Consider the following 18428-nt stretch of genomic DNA (forward strand, 5'->3'; position numbering starts at 1 on the left):
GCTCATAAACTGACGTTCAAACGCCTATAGCCTATAGCCCTCTCACAGTGGACTTTAACAGACACGCCTCCGCAGCCATGGCAAAGACCTCTGTTTAATGTTACACAACATATTGTGGGCTATTTGATTCCTACCCCCCCCCCCCCTCACCCTCATCCTCTTCTTCTTTCCTGCTGTTGCTCTCTCTCTCACTCTCTCTCTAAGCCTCTATTTTAATCATGCTGCAGTCCTACATATTCCAAAAATAGTTTTGTTTTGTTTTTTGGGTTTTGTTTTTTTTTTTTTTTTCCCTCCAATTACTCTCCATGGTCGCTTCCATGTTAGTGCAGCTAACTGGGTAACAGAAAGTTTCACCACTTTAGGGGTGAAATGAACTCTGTATTAGGTTAAGGCAGTTTATAACTCATCTCAGAAGATCTGCACCCCCCCCCACCCCCCCCCACCCCCACCCCCACCCCCTCCCTACCCTCCACACAGCAGATGAATCAGGTTGGGGAGCGGAGTACAGGCGTCTGGCTGACACTGATAAGGTGATTACAGGAGGAGTCCACTCAAACTACAGCCTCTCATTGTCTTCACATTTGCTGCACTGCTTTATGCTGGAAAGCAACACAGCGCAAGCAAGAGTTCGAAAAGCCCTGCAGTATGACCTATGACTATTTCAGTGGTCTACTTTGAGTGTGTGTGTGTGTGTGTGTGTGTGTGTGTGTGTATACATGTGCGTGCATATGTGTGTGTGCATGTGCATGCATGCATGTGTGGGTGGGTGGTAGGGTGTGTGTGTGTGTGGGTGGGTGTTTGTGTGTGTGTGTGTGTGTGTGTGTGTGTGTGTGTGTAGATCAGTAAGCTGAGAGAGTGCTATTGCTATTCCCTTTGCCTCCCTCAGAATGTGAAGGGGGTTCAAATGCTAAGTCTTCCAAAGGTGCTCTCTCTGCTCTCCACATAGCTCTCTGGGGAACTCTTATACACTCACTTTACTGGAGGAGAGAGAGAGGGGGGGGGGGGCGGGGGAGATATGTATTAGCTGCTGATTTTCTTTTCCAAAGTTTTCATAAGTTTTGATAGACAGATACAGCCAGTTACCCAAGAACTTCACATTAGCACCAGCACCAGAATATATGCAAGAGAAAAGACTAGAATAATCATGCTTACTGCAGATTATGTAACACATTTATTATTTCAAATTCAAATTCAGTGATACTCCCTACTCCATCTTTACAGTTTTATGCAAACATACAACGACAGAAGTCACAGAAGAAGTATCTTTTTAAGCTTCCAGATTTGATCTGTTTGGCAGGCCCCTCTACAACACTGTTCTGTCTTTGTGGGTCTCCTCTGGTGGAACTGATTCTTGTGAATCTTGCTGTGTTTTATTCCATCAGGATCAAGAGGCTCCTACAGCAGCCAACATAGCAGCCACCTGGGTCCTGAAGTGAGGCCCCTACACTCCCCTGAGCACCACATTGATCCCATCTATGAGGACAGAGTCTATCAGAAAGCCCCTATGAGGAGTCTGAGTCAAAGCCAGGGGGACCCTCTCCCCCCGGGACACACAGGAACTTATCGCACCAATACAGGTGAGACACGCTGACACTAGCGCTGTGTGTGTGTGTTCTTACACAACCATGTATGTGTTGTTATACAACCTAGGTAAGATAAACAGATAATGCCAAACTGTGTGTGTGTGTAAGTGTGTGAGTGTGTGCATGCATGCGTGCGTGCATGTGTGTATTCTTATGCAACCATGATAAGGTCCACAGATATTGCCAATCTGTATGGTGTGTGTGTGTGTGTGTACATCTGTGTGTGTGTGTACGCACGCACACGCATGTGTGTGTGAGAGCGCCCGTGTCCGTGTGTATGTGTGTCAATATATGAGTTTATGTGTGTGTATTTGTGTGTGTATTTGTATCTATGTTTGCTTCTATTTCCCATGCTGCCAAACTCTTGGACTTCCACAATGCAAAACCAACCTCTAGGATTTTCACAATGAAATCAAACACTCTCTGAGTGTTTATTCAAATGATCTAGCCTCCAGCTTAGTGCTGACCTCATTAACGTTAGGGCTGGATTAACAAAGAGCAGAGACAGTGATTTGGAAACGGGCTCACTGCATCACACAACAATCAGCTGCAAAGATGAGAATGCCTCAACATTTTTACACTAGAGCATCATTTAGCTTATCTTGATTTTGTTATAGGTACAGCATGGAAATCCGATTAACTGCTCCGTTATTTATGAGAATACTTTAGTCTGTCACGCCTCATTACGACAGTTCTTCAAAGCCACTAATGGGGTTAGAATTTATAGGTTTTCCCAGGGTTTGAGACAAAATTAACAATTTGTAAAGGGACCGGATTATTTATCATCTCTTAAAACAGGTAAGGGGTGGTAACTAGAAGTATGAGTTCAGTGCGTCTTTCACAGAGGCTCTTCATAGTCTTCATTATAGATTCTCTCAGTAAAGAAACTATCAATAGTTACATAACATTGCTGATGGAATCAGTTAGTTCATTCATATCTGTCACAATCATGTGACTCATATGTGTGGAAAACCGTACTAATAATAAATGTTCTAAACATGATTGGAACTGGGACTGAATTCAGAGCATATTTGAGAGTATAAAAAAAAGTCATATTGCATATGTGCCAGGCCAGGGAAGGTATTTACATATATTATCACTGATGTCGAATTCTAGCATAACTGCATAAATTGACCAAAAATTAGCCAGCTGTCAATTTGTGTTTTTTCAGAATAATTTGACAGTTTCAAGCTTTTCTGTCAAACGCATTTTAATTTTAGTTTGAGGTCACTGGCCTTTTTTTTTTTTTAATCTTTTCATAAACCGAAACAGAATTTTCGTCTTTACTCGCTAAGCTAAACTAAATGATATCTCCGCGTTGCCTTAATTTTGCTAATTAAACATTGATGTGTACCCACAAAAAAATAAATCTGAGAGAAGGCTAATCATCAGGATGACCCTCAGATCAGTGTAAGGAACTGTTTAAACATCAAAAGGGATGAATCAAGCACTGATTAAGTGAAGAAAACAAGATGTACTGCAGTATCCCAGCTATGAAGAGAGAATGAAGTGGAATAAAAAAAAAACCCAACTCTCAGAATTTTTAAAAGCTTCCATCTCGCTCTTTACTCTTGTTCTGTTGATGTGCAGTTTAAAATGTCATAACTTGTGTAATGATAAAGATATCGAAAAATTCAAAGCGATCATCGTTCGGAACAGTTCAAAGGTTTACGGAAATCTCTGTAGCTTAAAAAGTCCAAAAAAAAAAAAGACTGCATGTAGGCTCTCTCTGGACTGTCACACTTATGCTCTCTCAAATTTCAGGGATTTTCTCTCTGTGGAAGATCATAGTAATTTGCACTGTACCAACATTCAGCTCAGAAGAACAATTTAACAATCAATAATCTTAATGTGTTTGTGTGACAAACAAAAGCTACGAAATCGAGCTCAAATTGTCCTGAAATAAGAGAGGTTAGTAAACCTAGGTAATAGCACAAAAGAAGAGATGGATCTGAGAGGAGAGATGGGAGTTTATAGTCATTAAACTTTGATTTGTTGCATTTGGAATAAATTCATCTCTTTCACAGACTTCATTGTGCCGGTATAGTCCTGACTGTAAGAGCGAGACTGACATTGTTGGAGAATCTTAAAGCACTCCTGAAGACTAAATGTCAGCTTCCGTCACCTTGTTCAATTGTGCAGATGAAATCTTTATAGTCAGTTTTAATAGAGGTCTGAAGGGGTAATTTTCCACTTTTGTTCCGGGCATGTGTCTCTCTTTGACCTTTGTGAAGTGGAGGTAAGATTGTGCCCCTGAGATCCAATTTCTTTTCTAAATTGTTACTTTTACCTAATGGGTGGGTTGTTCAAAAAGACTTTCTCCACAAGTCTTAACACCCTTGATGATGTAAAATACACAGAAGGGCAAGCACGTCTTACAAACTGAAATCTCTGCTTTGAGTTGGTTGACAGTTTGTTTGTTCAGCGAAAACAACTCTTTTGTAAGACATAGAGGATATAAGCAAAAAATATCTGATGACCTTTTGGTAAATTCTTAAATCTTTGAACAGCGACGATAACTTTTTTGAGCCTTTCTCTTCCTCTGAAAGATGGAGGACTTTTAATACTTGCATTGAGAGTCTTGAGTGCATAGGCAATATATCAGTAATCAGTGGTTTCAGGCAACATTGTACCTCATTACAAAATTTACAGCAAATTTGCCTGTAAAAGACTAATACATTATGATTTCTTGCTATGAGTTGTGCAGTGCTGCATGAGTACACCCATTATGAATGGAAATTCATAATTCATAGGTCTCTAGAAAGTGCTGTGTGGAGTGAATGGGGCTGTGTGTTTGGGTTGACAGTAGTGAGATAACTCCTCATAAATAATGTTAAATTCTGCATTTGGGTCCAGCTCATACTACTGTTTCATTATGTTCATTATTGGTGGTCCGCGTTAGACCGATTAAAGCCATAAGTCACTTTTTTAAAAGCCGTAAGTCAATTTTTTTTTCTTTTTTTTGAAGGGAGAACTTTATTAAATTTCACGGAAACATGACTCACTCTGTTACTTATCGCCTCCATTCATTGAAGGGAACTCATTAGTCAGTGACAGTAGGTCGGTGGGTCTTCACAGCGTACTGGGTCCTGTTCCACGTGTACATGAGAACGCTCTGTCTACTAATGAGCCTTTGAATGCTTGATGAAGCCACGCAGCTAGCACTGGCAGTAATTTAGGCCGCTACATGTTTGATCCTCTTTCTCCCCTGCTGTGGATTTGCTTTGAAGAACATGAAACCACTCACAGAACTGATCTCTCAGCCTTACTAACAAAGATTTGCCACCCTTTTTACCATCACCTAGTCCTGTGGCCCGGGCGCTTTGTGCTCTCATGCATAAACCTATTCCCGAACGGGCCATGGCAGCATCTGAAGCTTTGTATGAGGAAATCACAGCCTGGTGAGGGGTAAATTGGCATCCTGTTGTAGTTACGAGGTGTATTACCTATGCTCCAGGTTTCTCACGGTCTCACTTGAAATGGGATCCTTTAGGACCAGAGGAGATCACGATGGAAGCTCCCTGTGTTTCCCCGCCATCCACCCACGCACAGATTAATATACCTATTAATGGTAATCAGTCTAACAGGACAACATCCCAGCGTAATATAGGACTATTGTAGTTAAAGCATAGGGTGAACGTAGAATTTCTAACCCACGGCTGGGTCAGTGTGTAAAGCGGTCGTAGAAGGACCGTTCTGGAAATTCATCAACTGAATCGGTTATTAAACTCACGCACTTTAAAATGATGATGTCCAAAATCAACATGTTTGAAGTTTTGCAGATACAGATATCGTGTCAATAGCTTTCTACATCACTGTTATTTCTTGGCAAGGCACTGCTGTAGCTCCTCTGACCAAGCAACTGTCTGACACAACCGTACGCTAATGATCCTGTTGTCGAAAATGTCTCTGTAAGACACGATGTCCTTCTTGTTCCATTGATATCAAAGTTGCTTTTGGGCATGGACCTCTGATGTAGTAGATTAACGTAGGTGTGAGGGGAAAGATAATGGTGAAGACCAGATTCCTCGATCTACAACATTCTCCAGAAAAACGTTATGCGGTGTGATCTTCCCGAAGCATGACTAGGGGAACCATCCTAATGCCGAGATTGAAAGAAAACAAAGTGCTTGTCAGAAAATATTATCTGAAATTAGAAAGATTTGCCTACTGTTGAGTAGTCAGTGCACGTACTTGAAGAATTTCTCATCAAATGATATCTCTTTGTCTCTCTTTTTCAAGTAATGTGATGTTATGCATGAACGCGTCCAAATACCACACACGACACAACGACTGAACAAGATTTTCACTTGCTTCTTTCTATATGACAAGTTATTGTTAAATTCACATTTGTTAAACCTAACATATTTCTGTTCTTGTAATAAGAGGCATTACCAGAGATCTTGTTATGAAACCATATAATATATAACCATCTTCACACAGCTCTTGTCATTTATGTCTGATTATGAGGTCATGCCATAGATAAACCTCTTCGCATAATACAATGGTTCTTGTCGTATTCATATTTAAAGCCTTCAAAAGTCATGATTGTGCTTTTGAATTATGGTGAATTACGGTGTTACAACATTACAGAATACATGTCCTCTGTAACAATATCCCTCAGGTGCATAATTTATCATAGTTCTCTGCTTTTACATAGACTTAATGGGCCTCTTGTGCCAAAGCCTCCATTAAAGAAACCTTTTAGCTGTAATACCTTTTATGTCACTCTCCCTCATTTGTCTGCGTTATTGCCGGAACTCTTGGAGTTCTCAAACCTGAAATTCAAACTCAATTACTTCAATAAGGCTTTGGCAGCAAAGTACAAGGACACAAGTATATGATGGTTGGGAGTTTTGCTAGAAAGTCTCATTCTGAAAATATATAAAAATAAATAAATAAATAAATAAAAAGTTGGGGGGAGGGGGGGGGATTAACTAAGCCCTGAAGGAAACGCTTTCTTAAAAGATGACTGAGCTGTGTAGCTTCCATCCTCTATTCAAATGTTGGCCCCTTCCAGAATCCTACTGTGCCAAACCCTAGTGTTGGGCTCTTTTGTGGAACTGTTTCATCAAAGCAGACTAATATGACACAAGGCCGTTTCAAAAGAAGGCTGTTTTGCATAAACCTATTAAGCCAATTCACTTTTTTTTTTCCTTTCTGTCTGAGTCTGTTATATATGCTAAATAATAGGCTTCGACACTCCAATAACTGCTCGGCAGTTACAGAACAGAAAAAAAGACCTTTATTTTACCCCATCAGCAAGGAGAAGTTCTGCTGAAGATTCTAATACAGTATTTGAAAATACAGAGTAGAGCGAAAGAAGAAGATAAAAAAAAAAAAAAATTGAGACACGACTCTTTTTCATAACTTTTATCGACTCTTGTTTTAGTTTTTATTCAACATACAGTCACTGATATTTGTGCTTTGTGTTCCGGTTTCAGAATAGAGGCCAGTGTTTCTGGGTGGTTCTTTGGAAACTCTATCTAAATCCGTTTCACAACACAGATTATATCACACTGTCACGCTGGCGGTGTGGTGCAGGACCCAAGTGCAAAGACACGATGACGTGGGTGAAAAAAAGGAAGACTTTACTTAAAATGAAGATCAAAATACAGGTGTAAACTAATAACAAAAGCCATTAACAAAAAGGTGCAGCATAACAGTGTGCAAAAACACAAACAACGATAGACAAAGTACAAGGCAAACACTAGGACTTAAATAGAAGGAGAACTGAACAGGGCAACACGGGATTGGTTGAAATTAACAAGGTAATAATTGGACAAACAGGTACAGGTGAGGGGCGGAGACAGACAGAGAACAGGAGCACAAAGACATGTCAAACAAAAGTCCAAAATGGCGGTGCAGGTTGTGACAGAGCCCCCCCCTTAAGGGGCGGCTCCCAGACGGCCCAAAAGAAAAACAAAGTCCAGAACAGACCGGGTGGGTGGGGGGGCGCACAGAGGGATGACCGAAGGTGCTGCAGCCGACGGGCCCCCTCTGCGGCCGAGCAGGTGAGGGGTTGGCTGGAACAGATTTTCCAAACCGGCAGAGGAACAGGAACGGAGCAAACTCTTCAAAACAGCCTCGACGTCGGCTAGAGGGCTGAGCTGGGTCGGGGAAAGGGCCTCGGGAACAGGACAGGGCGTCAGCATGGGAGCTGACCAGGACAGGGCGTCAGCATGGGAGCTGACCAGGACAGGGCGTCAGCATGGGAGCTGACCAGGACAGGGCGTCAGCATGGGAGCTGACCTGGGCCGGGAAAGCGGCCTCGAGAACAGGGCAGGACAGCGCATTCCTCGCGCTGGGCAGCGCATCCTCCATGGTGCGCCAGGCAGCGCATTCCTCGCGCTGGGCAGCGCATCCTCCATGGTGCGCCGGGCAGCGCATTCCTCGCGCTGGGCAGCGCATCCTCCGTGGTGCGCCAGGCAGCGCATTCCTCGCGCTGGGCAGCGCACCCTCCATGGTGCGCCGGGCAGCGCACCCTCCATGGTGCGCCGGGCAGCGCATTCTTCGCGCTGGGCAGCGCACCCTCCATGGTACGCCGGGCAGCGCATTCCTCGCGCTGGGCAGCGCACCCTCCATGGTACGCCGGGCAGCGCATTCCTCGCGCTGGGCAGCGCACCCTCCATGGAGCCTTCGGAGTCACTGCTCGAAGAGGGGGATTCAGGGGATTCAGGGTGGCAGAGACAGGAGACCCAGGAGCGGACACAGCCCTAGAGATGGTTGGGCCCAGCACCACAGTCCATGTGGTGCCTGGGTCTAGGGCTGGGAGCCCCCCCCCAAAAAATTCCCCCCCCGGGTTAGGGGCTGGAGAACCTACCGAGAGAGGGAGCCCCGCCGCACCCAGGTCAGGAGCTGGAGCCGTCTCTGCCTGGGAGACAGAAGTGTCTGCTGGGTCCTTGTGTGGTCTATCGTTCTGTCACGGCTGGCGGTGTGGTGCAGGACCCAAGTGCAAAGACACGATGACGTGGGTGAAAAAACGGAAGACTTTACTTAAAATGAAGATCAAAATACAGGTGTAAACTAATAACAAAAGCCATTAACAAAAAGGTGCAGCATAACAGTGTGCAAAAACACAAACAACGATAGACAAAGTACAAGGCAAACACTAGGACTTAAATAGAAGGAGAACTGAACAGGGCAACACGGGATTGGTTGAAATTAACAAGGTAATAATGAGACAAACAGGAACAGGTGAGGGGCAGAGACAGACAGAGCAGGAGCACAAAGACAGAACAAAACAAAAGTCCAAAATGGCGGTGCAGGTTGTGACACACACACAGCAGATTATAAAAAAAAGGGAATATGGTCAAATAGCAGGAAACCATGTCAACAGTTTTTTTTTTTTTAATTTGAGGTTTTATTATTTTTGGTCCCTAACAGGAAGCGGAATTTTATACGAGCTTTCCAGCATGTCTTGAACGATGCAGTCTGCCTCCCTCCGCATTTGTTAGACGAACACGCTCGTTACAGCGATGCCATATTATTCTTTCTGCTCAGGAGTTTCAAAAGCCTTAATTACTTAGCATACACAAGTGTGCACTTTGTGTAGCTCAGCGGTGAATTCTCCTGTGAGAAGCCCGTGCGTGGTGATACTTAACGCTTACTCGATTAACGCTGCCCCTCTCCAGCTGTTTCACCACCCAGTCCTAATATCTAACACTACCAAATACAGCATTAACTCCAACGTGCTGAAGCAGAGAAAGAAAAAGAAAATAAAAAAAAAAAAAAAGAAGCCAGAGACTGCTTCTCTGCAGCAAAGCCCCCCTTTCATGAAAGAAAAACATTTCATAAAGACAAATCCTTAGTCCTGAGGTCTCTGTAGTATTGTTTGAAGGGACAAGGCCGTTGTTGCTGCATTCCGTTGTTTATCCATCTGTTTGGAGGTTTTCTGAGTATTTCGGTCTCAGTAGAGGACCTTATGAGTATTTCACTGTCATGGTGATCTGGAATTCCCTGGAACAACTGCTGATATATAAATGTTTTAGTGTATCCAAATTAGGCTCATGAGTTTGCTGATGTTAGTTCAGCTAAGGTACTGGCTGAGATGATTAACATATTACCTCAGCATTTGTTATTTAAATTGATTTGAATTTGAGAGCTCGTGAATTATTCAGTATGTTTCACCTTTGAAGACAACAATGCAGACACGCCTTGCCTCGTTTACAATGTTTCAAAACTAAAGCAATATAACATAGACAAATAAAGAGGGGGAAGAACTGTCTTGTGATTACGAGATAATTTATTTGTTCTGCTGAAATAGGTTTGACTCAGGGGTTGAGAACAGTCTTTAGTCTGTGTGAATTTGGCAAAGGGCCAGTTATGGTTTTGGTATTATTCACCATACCCAACGCAACTGTGATCTGAAAACGAATCAGTTTCAACATGTAGATCTCCTGTTGAAGATGCTTTAAGAATGATGATCTTGTAACTCTGTGAACTCTTGAAATGAACTTGACTGATTTTTTTTTTCTAAACCCCGGCAGTTAAGCAGTAAAGTCAATCATTAAGTCTTTAAACCACATCAAATTATACGACGGGACAGTGTCAGAAACTGGTAGCAGCGCTTTTATGCATATGTGTGGTAATGAAAGGAACAATAAATAAAGTCACAAAGAGGGAAAAAAAAAGAAAAAAGAAAACAACCACACACACAAAAAAAAAAAAGATGTGTGATTATTTGAGCAATGGAACGGGTCAGCAGAATACACCTTATAAAAGTAAAAGTCAGGATGTAAATGAACAATAAAAGTCCTTGCTGTAACCCGGAGGCAGCCGTAAAGCTCATGATCCGTAAAGTCTGGCACTTCCCATTAGGTGGGATTCGGAGTTTTTCTTTTCTTCTTCTTTTTTTTTTTTTTTTCTTCTTCCTTGGCCACTGGATGTCAGAACCCCACGCCGCACCGTGTAAATCAGCCGTCTAAAAACGGCCAATAAAGAGTCGCCGCGCTTGAGGCTGAAGTGTGAATGCTAGCCGCGTTCGTGCGTTGCTAATGACCAATTACACATGCATGCTGGACAGAGGGTGGGATCGTGATGGATTATGGCTGTTACACCCAGTGAGACGTCGGCGAAGTGAAGATATTTGGAGTGATGCACTTTGATTCAGGCGAAATGGTCACCTTCCTGTGTCTTCTCTTGGGTCTCCAAGGAGACGGCAAAGTGCGCTGGGTGCAGATATTTATGACCTAGATATGTCCCCTTTTGTCATGCCAAGCCGCCCTTCTCGTATGCGTTGCTCTCTGTTGTTCGGAGCAATATATCACAGATTTGTAAGTGGGCTTCGTCCTTCAATGGCTAAACGATGCGTTTCCCGTTAAGGTCTCTTGACCCCGTGCTTGTCCACGCGCAATGTCACAGAGTCAAGAAAATTACAGTGTGTATGTTAACAGCAATGTGAGGTGTGTTTTAATTACAGCGCTCCGTTACACCCCATGCTCTCCATTTCAACACAGGCCCTCCTGAGAGCACCCCTGACGAAGCTCAGAAACATCAAAAGGGGCCTGCTGGTAGCAGCACCGATCAGGGGATAAACACACGGGGAGCGAAAGCAACACACTTGGAACTACATTCGAATTTTAGTTCGGCAGATATCAGTCCCTTTGCTCTTACTCTTTAGCGTAATCTCCCCGAGCAGCGATGCATGCCTTCGGTCTGCACCTGCCAAAAAAGAAAAAAAAAAAAAAAAGAAAGAAAAAAGGCTTTTAGATTAAAGAATGGCTCTCATTGGCTCACCTGAGCTCTGAGTCTCAGCTGCACCTTTCAACCTTCACTGGCAACACAATGTCACCCACTAATGCCTGTTATATGGAGTCTCACAGTTTTTTCTCATTTGCTCTGACTGCCGGGCAGATCTTTATAATCGAATGATGAACAGATGCAGTAGCTAAAGTCTTTTGGGGAAAAAAAAAAAGAGCTTTCCAGAAAACACATGGCTGGAACACAACGCAGTTGTTGTAACCTTCAAGTCCTGACAAAATTATGTTTTCAGGTTGTCTTTTTGAGATGGAATAGTTATAGTAATTGAGATGCCACTTCATTCTGACCTTCCAAAACAGTATCATGAATATCTGCGTATCATATAACAACATCCTCTGCATGGCAAATAATGGGAATTTTTTTTTTTTTTTTCCTTGCTGTCTTTTTTGGAAGACCTTTTTTTGCGGGAATGCACGTTCATGCCGAAACGCCATGAAGCAAAGGGAGAGAGGCTGTTTGTTTATGTCTGCATTACATCTTTAACAGCACCCTGAATTTAAAGCCCTTGCCTTTTCAAACAGAGGAGAAATGCAGCGCTCACCGATTTGTATTGGAAAGGTCACATTACTTGAAAGCGCACCCCATTATCTGCACAAATAGAATATGCAGGGCCACAGAGTCATGGGCGGAGAGACTCAGAGAGGAAATGACAGAGGGAGATTTGGAGATGGGGGGCGGGTGTGTGTGTGTGGGGGGGGGGGGGGGGTTGAAATGAGACAGGGCGGAAAAGGTTTGAGGTAAAATGCAAAATAATATTAAAGTCCTCCTTGGCATTCGGGGTTCACGTACGCTTTTTTTTTTCGTTGTGCCGATACGTGACGTGCACTTTACTCGGACTGTTTTTAATGTACATTCGACATGACCTCATCCATACGGGTGAGATGTGATGACTGGGCCATATTGAGCAGAAACATCTCTATTTATTCTGTGACTGAATAGAACAAAAGTGAGAGTTCAACATCTTTTACAACTTCATTTATACAGAACGAGCACAATGGAAGGCGCAGCGTGAAGAAACCAAGTCTTCTGAATGACACCTGTCTAAGTAATTATCCGAATCCCTACGGACCGATTAGGTATGAGAAGCAAAGACACAATTAAAGACAGAGAGAACAGAACTAAAGTGTCTGTTTATCCAAGTGTGTCCTTCAGACTGACAACGGATACGGTCAGCAGTCTCGGCGGGTACTGGCCTCAGTAAAAAGGCTTAGAATGGGTGTTAATTAAAGAGTTACAGGGTCAGAATAAAATCCCTTGTCAGCAGGGAGCAGCTTTGTGTGGGGTGTATTATGGGCAAGCCATTTTAGTTCGAACAACTCACAAGAAAATTAATAAGTGGAATCCATCATCATATCAACACTAATAGGAAGCACACAATGTTATAATTTTGCATGTGCAGTATGGCCATGAATCCTACAGAGACACAATAAACATTTTCTGGCCAATAAGCAGAGACTGAGGGAATTTTATATTATTTATTTATTTATTTATTTATTTATGATCATCTGGGAGCTTCAGTAAATAGGCTCGACGTTATTATATAGCCGTACCCTTAGATTAATTTCCCATTGGTTCTGAAGTTTCCATGGTGATATCACATGAGATGGTTGAAACATGGTTGAAAATGTTGTTCAGTATTGACTGGAAATGTTATTTGGTGCAGTGCTTGTCTGATCAGACCAATATATTCAGATTAAAAAAGCACACTGGAGCTTGGCCTCTTCAGTTTTTGCCGAAGCATCTGCATTCAGTTAGTGCAATCTCTAATTATTTTTTAATGTTTCTATTATAATATTATAATCCATCATAATAACATGAGACCAGATTAACAACAGATTAATAACCAGGAACAGATAACAGCAGCCTAGAAGGACATGACTTTATAAAATCACTTTTAGGATGTGGTAGGGGAGCTTATCCTGACGTGTGTGTGTGTGTGTGTGTGTGCATGTGTGTATGTGTGTGTGTGTGCATTTGTATGTTTGTGTGCGTGTGTGTGCGTGTGTGTATGTGTGTGTGTGTGTGTGTGCATGTGTATGTTTGTGTGTGTGTGTGTGTGTGTGTGTGTGTGTTTGTTGTTTATGACTTTGCATTGAGGGATCCCCTCATGCGTGTGATACTGTGAGGTCAGACGGTAACAACTCAAGCAGATGATATAAGCTAATGGAGACTGAAGGTCGTTGAAAGGTCACCCACTTGGGGGAAAAAGCTGGGTGAGAGAGTGACAGTGTAGTCATATTGATGAGGTCCGGAGTGGAGGGAACAGAGAAACGCTTCAGCACCCTCCGAAATGCGCCACTGAATCCAGCACACGAAACCTGGCGGCGATCCAGCTCTCAGATGAGAGATACCAACAGCTGTCCGTTTGAACTCTCAAAAAACTCTCATTATTTTAACAGATTATTCATACCCAGCCACTCAGCTATGTCAGAGTGATAATCGAGGTATTTTCAAAAATCATCTTTTTGACAGCTCAGGGTTTGAACGTTTGGTGTAAAGTTTGCACCATCTCTCTCTTTTTCGATCTGTTGAGGACACCAGAAACCTAATTTAACATGCATGTTCAACCAGTTTTACAACCAGTATTTGTGTCACATGGACATTTTTTTTGCACAGTATTTGGCCATTTGGTTTGTTTTGCATAGAGTTTAAACTGCTTCATGCTTTCACTTTTGTCATAAATCAGCAGAGTTTTAGTGTCTGCAAGTTAGCAATCTCAATTAATTTCAGTTGAACATAGCTCAGTTGAAAAACTTTGGAGAAAAGTCTGTTTCTGGTGAATTATTTGCACTGAAGTCTTTCCTGCACACGCCAGTTTTGAACCATTTCTTAGGATATTCTTTTTCTTTCTTTCTTTCTTTTTTTTTTTTTCTTTCTTTTTTTTCCCCCCGTCTCTCCATCAGTTTCTCATTAGCAGCATTGACAGGACAGTTAACTCAAAGTCTATCTCTTGCTCAGTGGTAGAGTTATATTTCCAGCTTATCTCATCCATCACTCTCTCCATCTCTTTCTCTCTCTTTTTTTCTCTACCTCCTGTTCCTTCATCTATCTTTCTCTCCCGGGCTAATTATCATTAGCCAAACCCAGAGCGAGTGAAGCATTTCTCTTAAAGAAACTAAACGGCCGTGGACCGTCTGCTAAGACGTAATGCCGCCTTTTCCCAGGCTGAACTTTTGTGTTGTGACTAATGTCCTTCTTTTACAGATGCTCTCGCTGTTCTGTGCTAAAAGCTCAGACTCCTGAAACAGCCCCATATTGATTGTCTGTGGGCTAGATTTATCAGAAAGCCCTCAGTGGCTGTCTGCCTGCGCTAGTCTATGGCCTGTGTATTAACGGTAATAGTGGTTGAAATGGATCTCCACTGTGTCAGTGTTTTTAAAGACACACTAATGTTCCCCACAGGGGTGCTAATGTTTGCAAGCTGTTTAATCATGCAGCTTTACACGGAGTTGAATAAGCTTAGGGCATTGGCTAAAACTGAGGGTCATCTCTCTATCTTTTGTTTTCCATCATTCTGGAACATTCTTTTCACCCATCAACCACTCATTTATCACTGAGAACAATATCACAGTATTGTAAAGGAGAACACATAGATCCAGAGAGCGAGTGTAGATAAAGTGAAAACAAGGAGCTACCCGGTTTCATTTGTTCATACTGCCTTATTTCAGCTTCATGCCTGATAACAGCAATCTTTTATTTGGCCTCTGAGACGAGATTCAAGCCAAAAGTAAAGATCATTTGTAACGTAATTTGTAAATGTCTCCATTTTTGTACAATGTCATTTTTTCATCTGTATCTGATGTCATCTATGATTGTCTTGTGAATATTCGTTTTACTTGTGTTTGTTTGTTTGTTTGTTTGTTTTATTCATTTATTTTTCATTCTGAAGACATACACATCAGCGTTAAAGTCAGTCATCGGACTAACTTCCCCAGTGTGGGATGACGCAGCGATCTTCGAGTTAATTTAAAATTTGGTGTCTAAATGTTCTAATAAGCTCTAAAGAATAATTATCAGAATGTAATTAAGAAATCAATTTACATGCACCGATCTCTTTCAAGGGAGCGGAAATTCTCGTGTTTTGTGCGTTGATCAGTAAACGTGTGTGTGTGTGTGTGTGTGTGTGTGTGTGTGGCTTTACGTGTTTTTTTTTCTGTGCTAACGGACTTTCTTTTTAATGTTTCCTCTGCTCCTCTCACGTGTCCTCTTTTTTCCCCTTCTTTATTGTCTCTCGTCGCCTCTCCATCCCTTCTCCTCCTATTTCTTCTTTTCTCTCACCACTCCGTGTGTCGTTTGCTCCTTCGTCTAGACCTGGTCAACCAGTTCTGTGAGCAAGTCCTGAATTTTTTGCTTTGTCCCTACTCTCCCCTTGTAGCCCCGTCTTCCCCCGGTGTTGACTCCGTACCCTTGCAGCGCACGGGCAGTCAGAACACCACGGGAACGTACCAGCGGAGCAGCTACGCCTCCGGCCCAGCGGCCAACTACACCGACCCCTACCGCACGCTGCAGTACTGCTCGTCGGTGGAGTCCCCTTACAGCAAGTCCGGTCCCGCCCTGCCTCCGGAAGGTTCTCTGGCTCGCTCCCCCTCGATTGACAGCATCCAGAAGGATCCCAGGTGAGCTGTCGTGTTCACGCGCTGTCGTTAAAGTCGCTGAGTTTGATGCACTTGTCATCTCCTCCACTCCTCTTCCTGCCTGGTGCTGAAAGCTGAATCCTCATTGGTCTGTCCTGACTTGGCTGGACCTGGCACTTGTCTCTTTTTTTTGTTTGTTTGTTTGTTTGTTTGTTTGATGTTGGTGAGTCGGGAGGGGGGTTAAATTCAAATGTGTGGTTTTTTGAGTTCCAGCTTCCACTCTTGCGTTTGGGATTGAATGTGAATGTGAATCTGAATGAAAAAAGACTCAAAATCACAAGGTGTCCATTACACAAGCAGATGTCAATGGCTCAGTGCGTCTGAGGAATGGGATGTTTTGTGTATCTCTATTGTACGTGCTGAATGAATACATGATTTGAGTATGGTTTGATGAAAGGTGCATTTTTGTTTGTTCCTTTCTTCGTTCGTGATGAATAGATTCTCATGTTTCTTTTGTAAACATTCACTCTATTATTACGCAGTGTAGTTATTGATCTATAAGCAATTTTATGTCTAATTACAGAGAGCAGAGAAAGCAATGTCGCTCAATATTCTTCATCTCAGATCAATATTTACAAACAAACTGCTTCTCTGCGTGTTAATTACAAGTTTTGCCGACAACAGCCGACAGCGCAGGCCTTGCAGGTGGGCATAACCACACTTCTTTTGTTTGGGGAAAAAACGTATTGCTGTCAAAAAATACCTTTCTCAAAGTTTGTCAGGGTAATTTTTAATGTCTTTGACGTATAGCAAGCGATTTTCAAACAGTTGTTACATTCAACCTGACATAAGCGAACTTACTTTTGAACGGTGATATCGAATGAAGGTTCTGTCCTAAATGGGAAACCGTTCTCTGTTTATAACAGAGATTACCCTCAACATTAGCGTGACTGCTTTTTAGCAAACGTTCTCCTTTCTCGAGGTCAGCATGGTACACTATATGTGTCTCTCTCTGTATTTACATCGGTACATATTGGTTATTGTCCTTTCAGTCATGATATGTATGATGTGAATCATGGATTGGTACATGTGTATGTATGTGGTATGCACACACCTGATTCAGTCAGTGTTGCATGTGCTAGAAACAATAACAAAGAACTCTTCACTGATGCCTGAATCCCAGGATGCAGTAGAGTGCTTTTCATGTGTGGCTTAGAGATGTTGGACTCGTACACTTTTCTTTCTCTCCCTCTCTCTCTCTCTCTCCCCCTCACTCTCTCTTGTCTGTCTCTCTCTCTCTCTCTCTCTCTCTCTCTCCTGTCTCTCTCTCCGGCTCTTTTGGTAGGTACAATCCTCTGTTGCTTGTCTTGAATCAGTGTGAAGCTGCTCACAGAATAACAAAGTTATCATATTTTTATTACTTTTCTGCCTATGTGTCTGATCTGCTCTCTGTGTTTCTGAGTGAAAGGTTAGAAGCTAAATACTTAGGTGTTGCAGCAGAGCGTTTTGGGAGGTCGGTGGTAATGAAATCTGCTGTATTGGCATCTCACTTAGATCTAGTGTCCGGATTTAGAGAGAGGGGGAGTTAAAAGGTTTGTTCTCTTGTTGTTGTGGATAGCTAGCCAAAAACAATATTAAGTTTGAATCTACAGTCAGTTCCACAAAAAATACCAAAAACTGTTAGATGAAGAAGAATCCTTTTTCTAAAATCATTTAAGCTTCTAAGCTACCTAGCTTTTACTTTAAAGCTATTGAACTTTATAATATATATGATTTTAGTTATCATACTTTCCATTTAAGACCTTCATATCCAAGAGTGTCAAGATTTCGGATTGGTTGTCACTGGGGAAATTGGTCTTGCGTTCTCTCAGTTGACCAATCACAGCACAGAACTGGACTGAAAGCAGTACACAGAAAACTTGTGTATTTTTGTGTCCGTTCATCATTTTCATTATCAGTAACTCTCTCTTACCTGCAAGGCTTTTCCAATTGTCCCCCTCTCAGTCATATGGGCAGTGCTCTGTCTCAGGCTTTATATCTTATTACTATCAACAGCCATGTCTCTCACATGGCTTAAGAGTAATGAAAGACATAAAAATGATGAATCCAAAACTAAAATGTTAAAGGGTTATTATTATTATTATTATTATTATTATTATTATTATTATTTTACATAAACTTGGATTTTTTAAAAATACTCAGAGATGAATCATAACATTCACTATGGATGACTCATAACTTACCACAGCTGAAATGTTAAGTAACAAACCCCTCTACGCTGAGAGGAGCACCTAGTGTTTAATTATCGCCATTCCTTGATTATCACCACGTATTAGCAACAACACTTTTCCTAAGTTTGATCACGCATTTACGTTTAGGGTATTACGGCATCTTTTTCTGGGTTTTTTTTTTTTGTTTTGTTTTTTTGCATTTACTCCTTTACTTAAGAGGGGTTTTCATGTATAATTCTTTTAATTAAAGTATTAATCACTTCTGTTTTCCGCAGTCT

The 18428-nt window shown here is 42.1% G+C and overlaps 1 protein-coding gene across 1 annotated transcript in view; it reads left to right on the forward strand.

Annotated features, from left to right (window-relative positions):
- The window catches only part of ctnnd2a (catenin (cadherin-associated protein), delta 2a), a 176971-nt gene that overhangs the window by 77765 nt on the left and 80778 nt on the right, over nucleotides 1–18428 (forward strand). The window contains exons 7-8 of the mRNA XM_030767425.1: nucleotides 1383–1577; nucleotides 15721–15961. Of these exons, the coding sequence (XP_030623285.1) occupies nucleotides 1383–1577; nucleotides 15721–15961 (436 nt within the window). The remainder of the gene's footprint in view (nucleotides 1–1382; nucleotides 1578–15720; nucleotides 15962–18428) is intronic.

The sequence above is a fragment of the Chanos chanos genome, chromosome 3 (genome assembly GCF_902362185.1).
Source record: "Chanos chanos chromosome 3, fChaCha1.1, whole genome shotgun sequence".
NCBI classification, from domain to species: domain Eukaryota; kingdom Metazoa; phylum Chordata; class Actinopteri; order Gonorynchiformes; family Chanidae; genus Chanos; species Chanos chanos.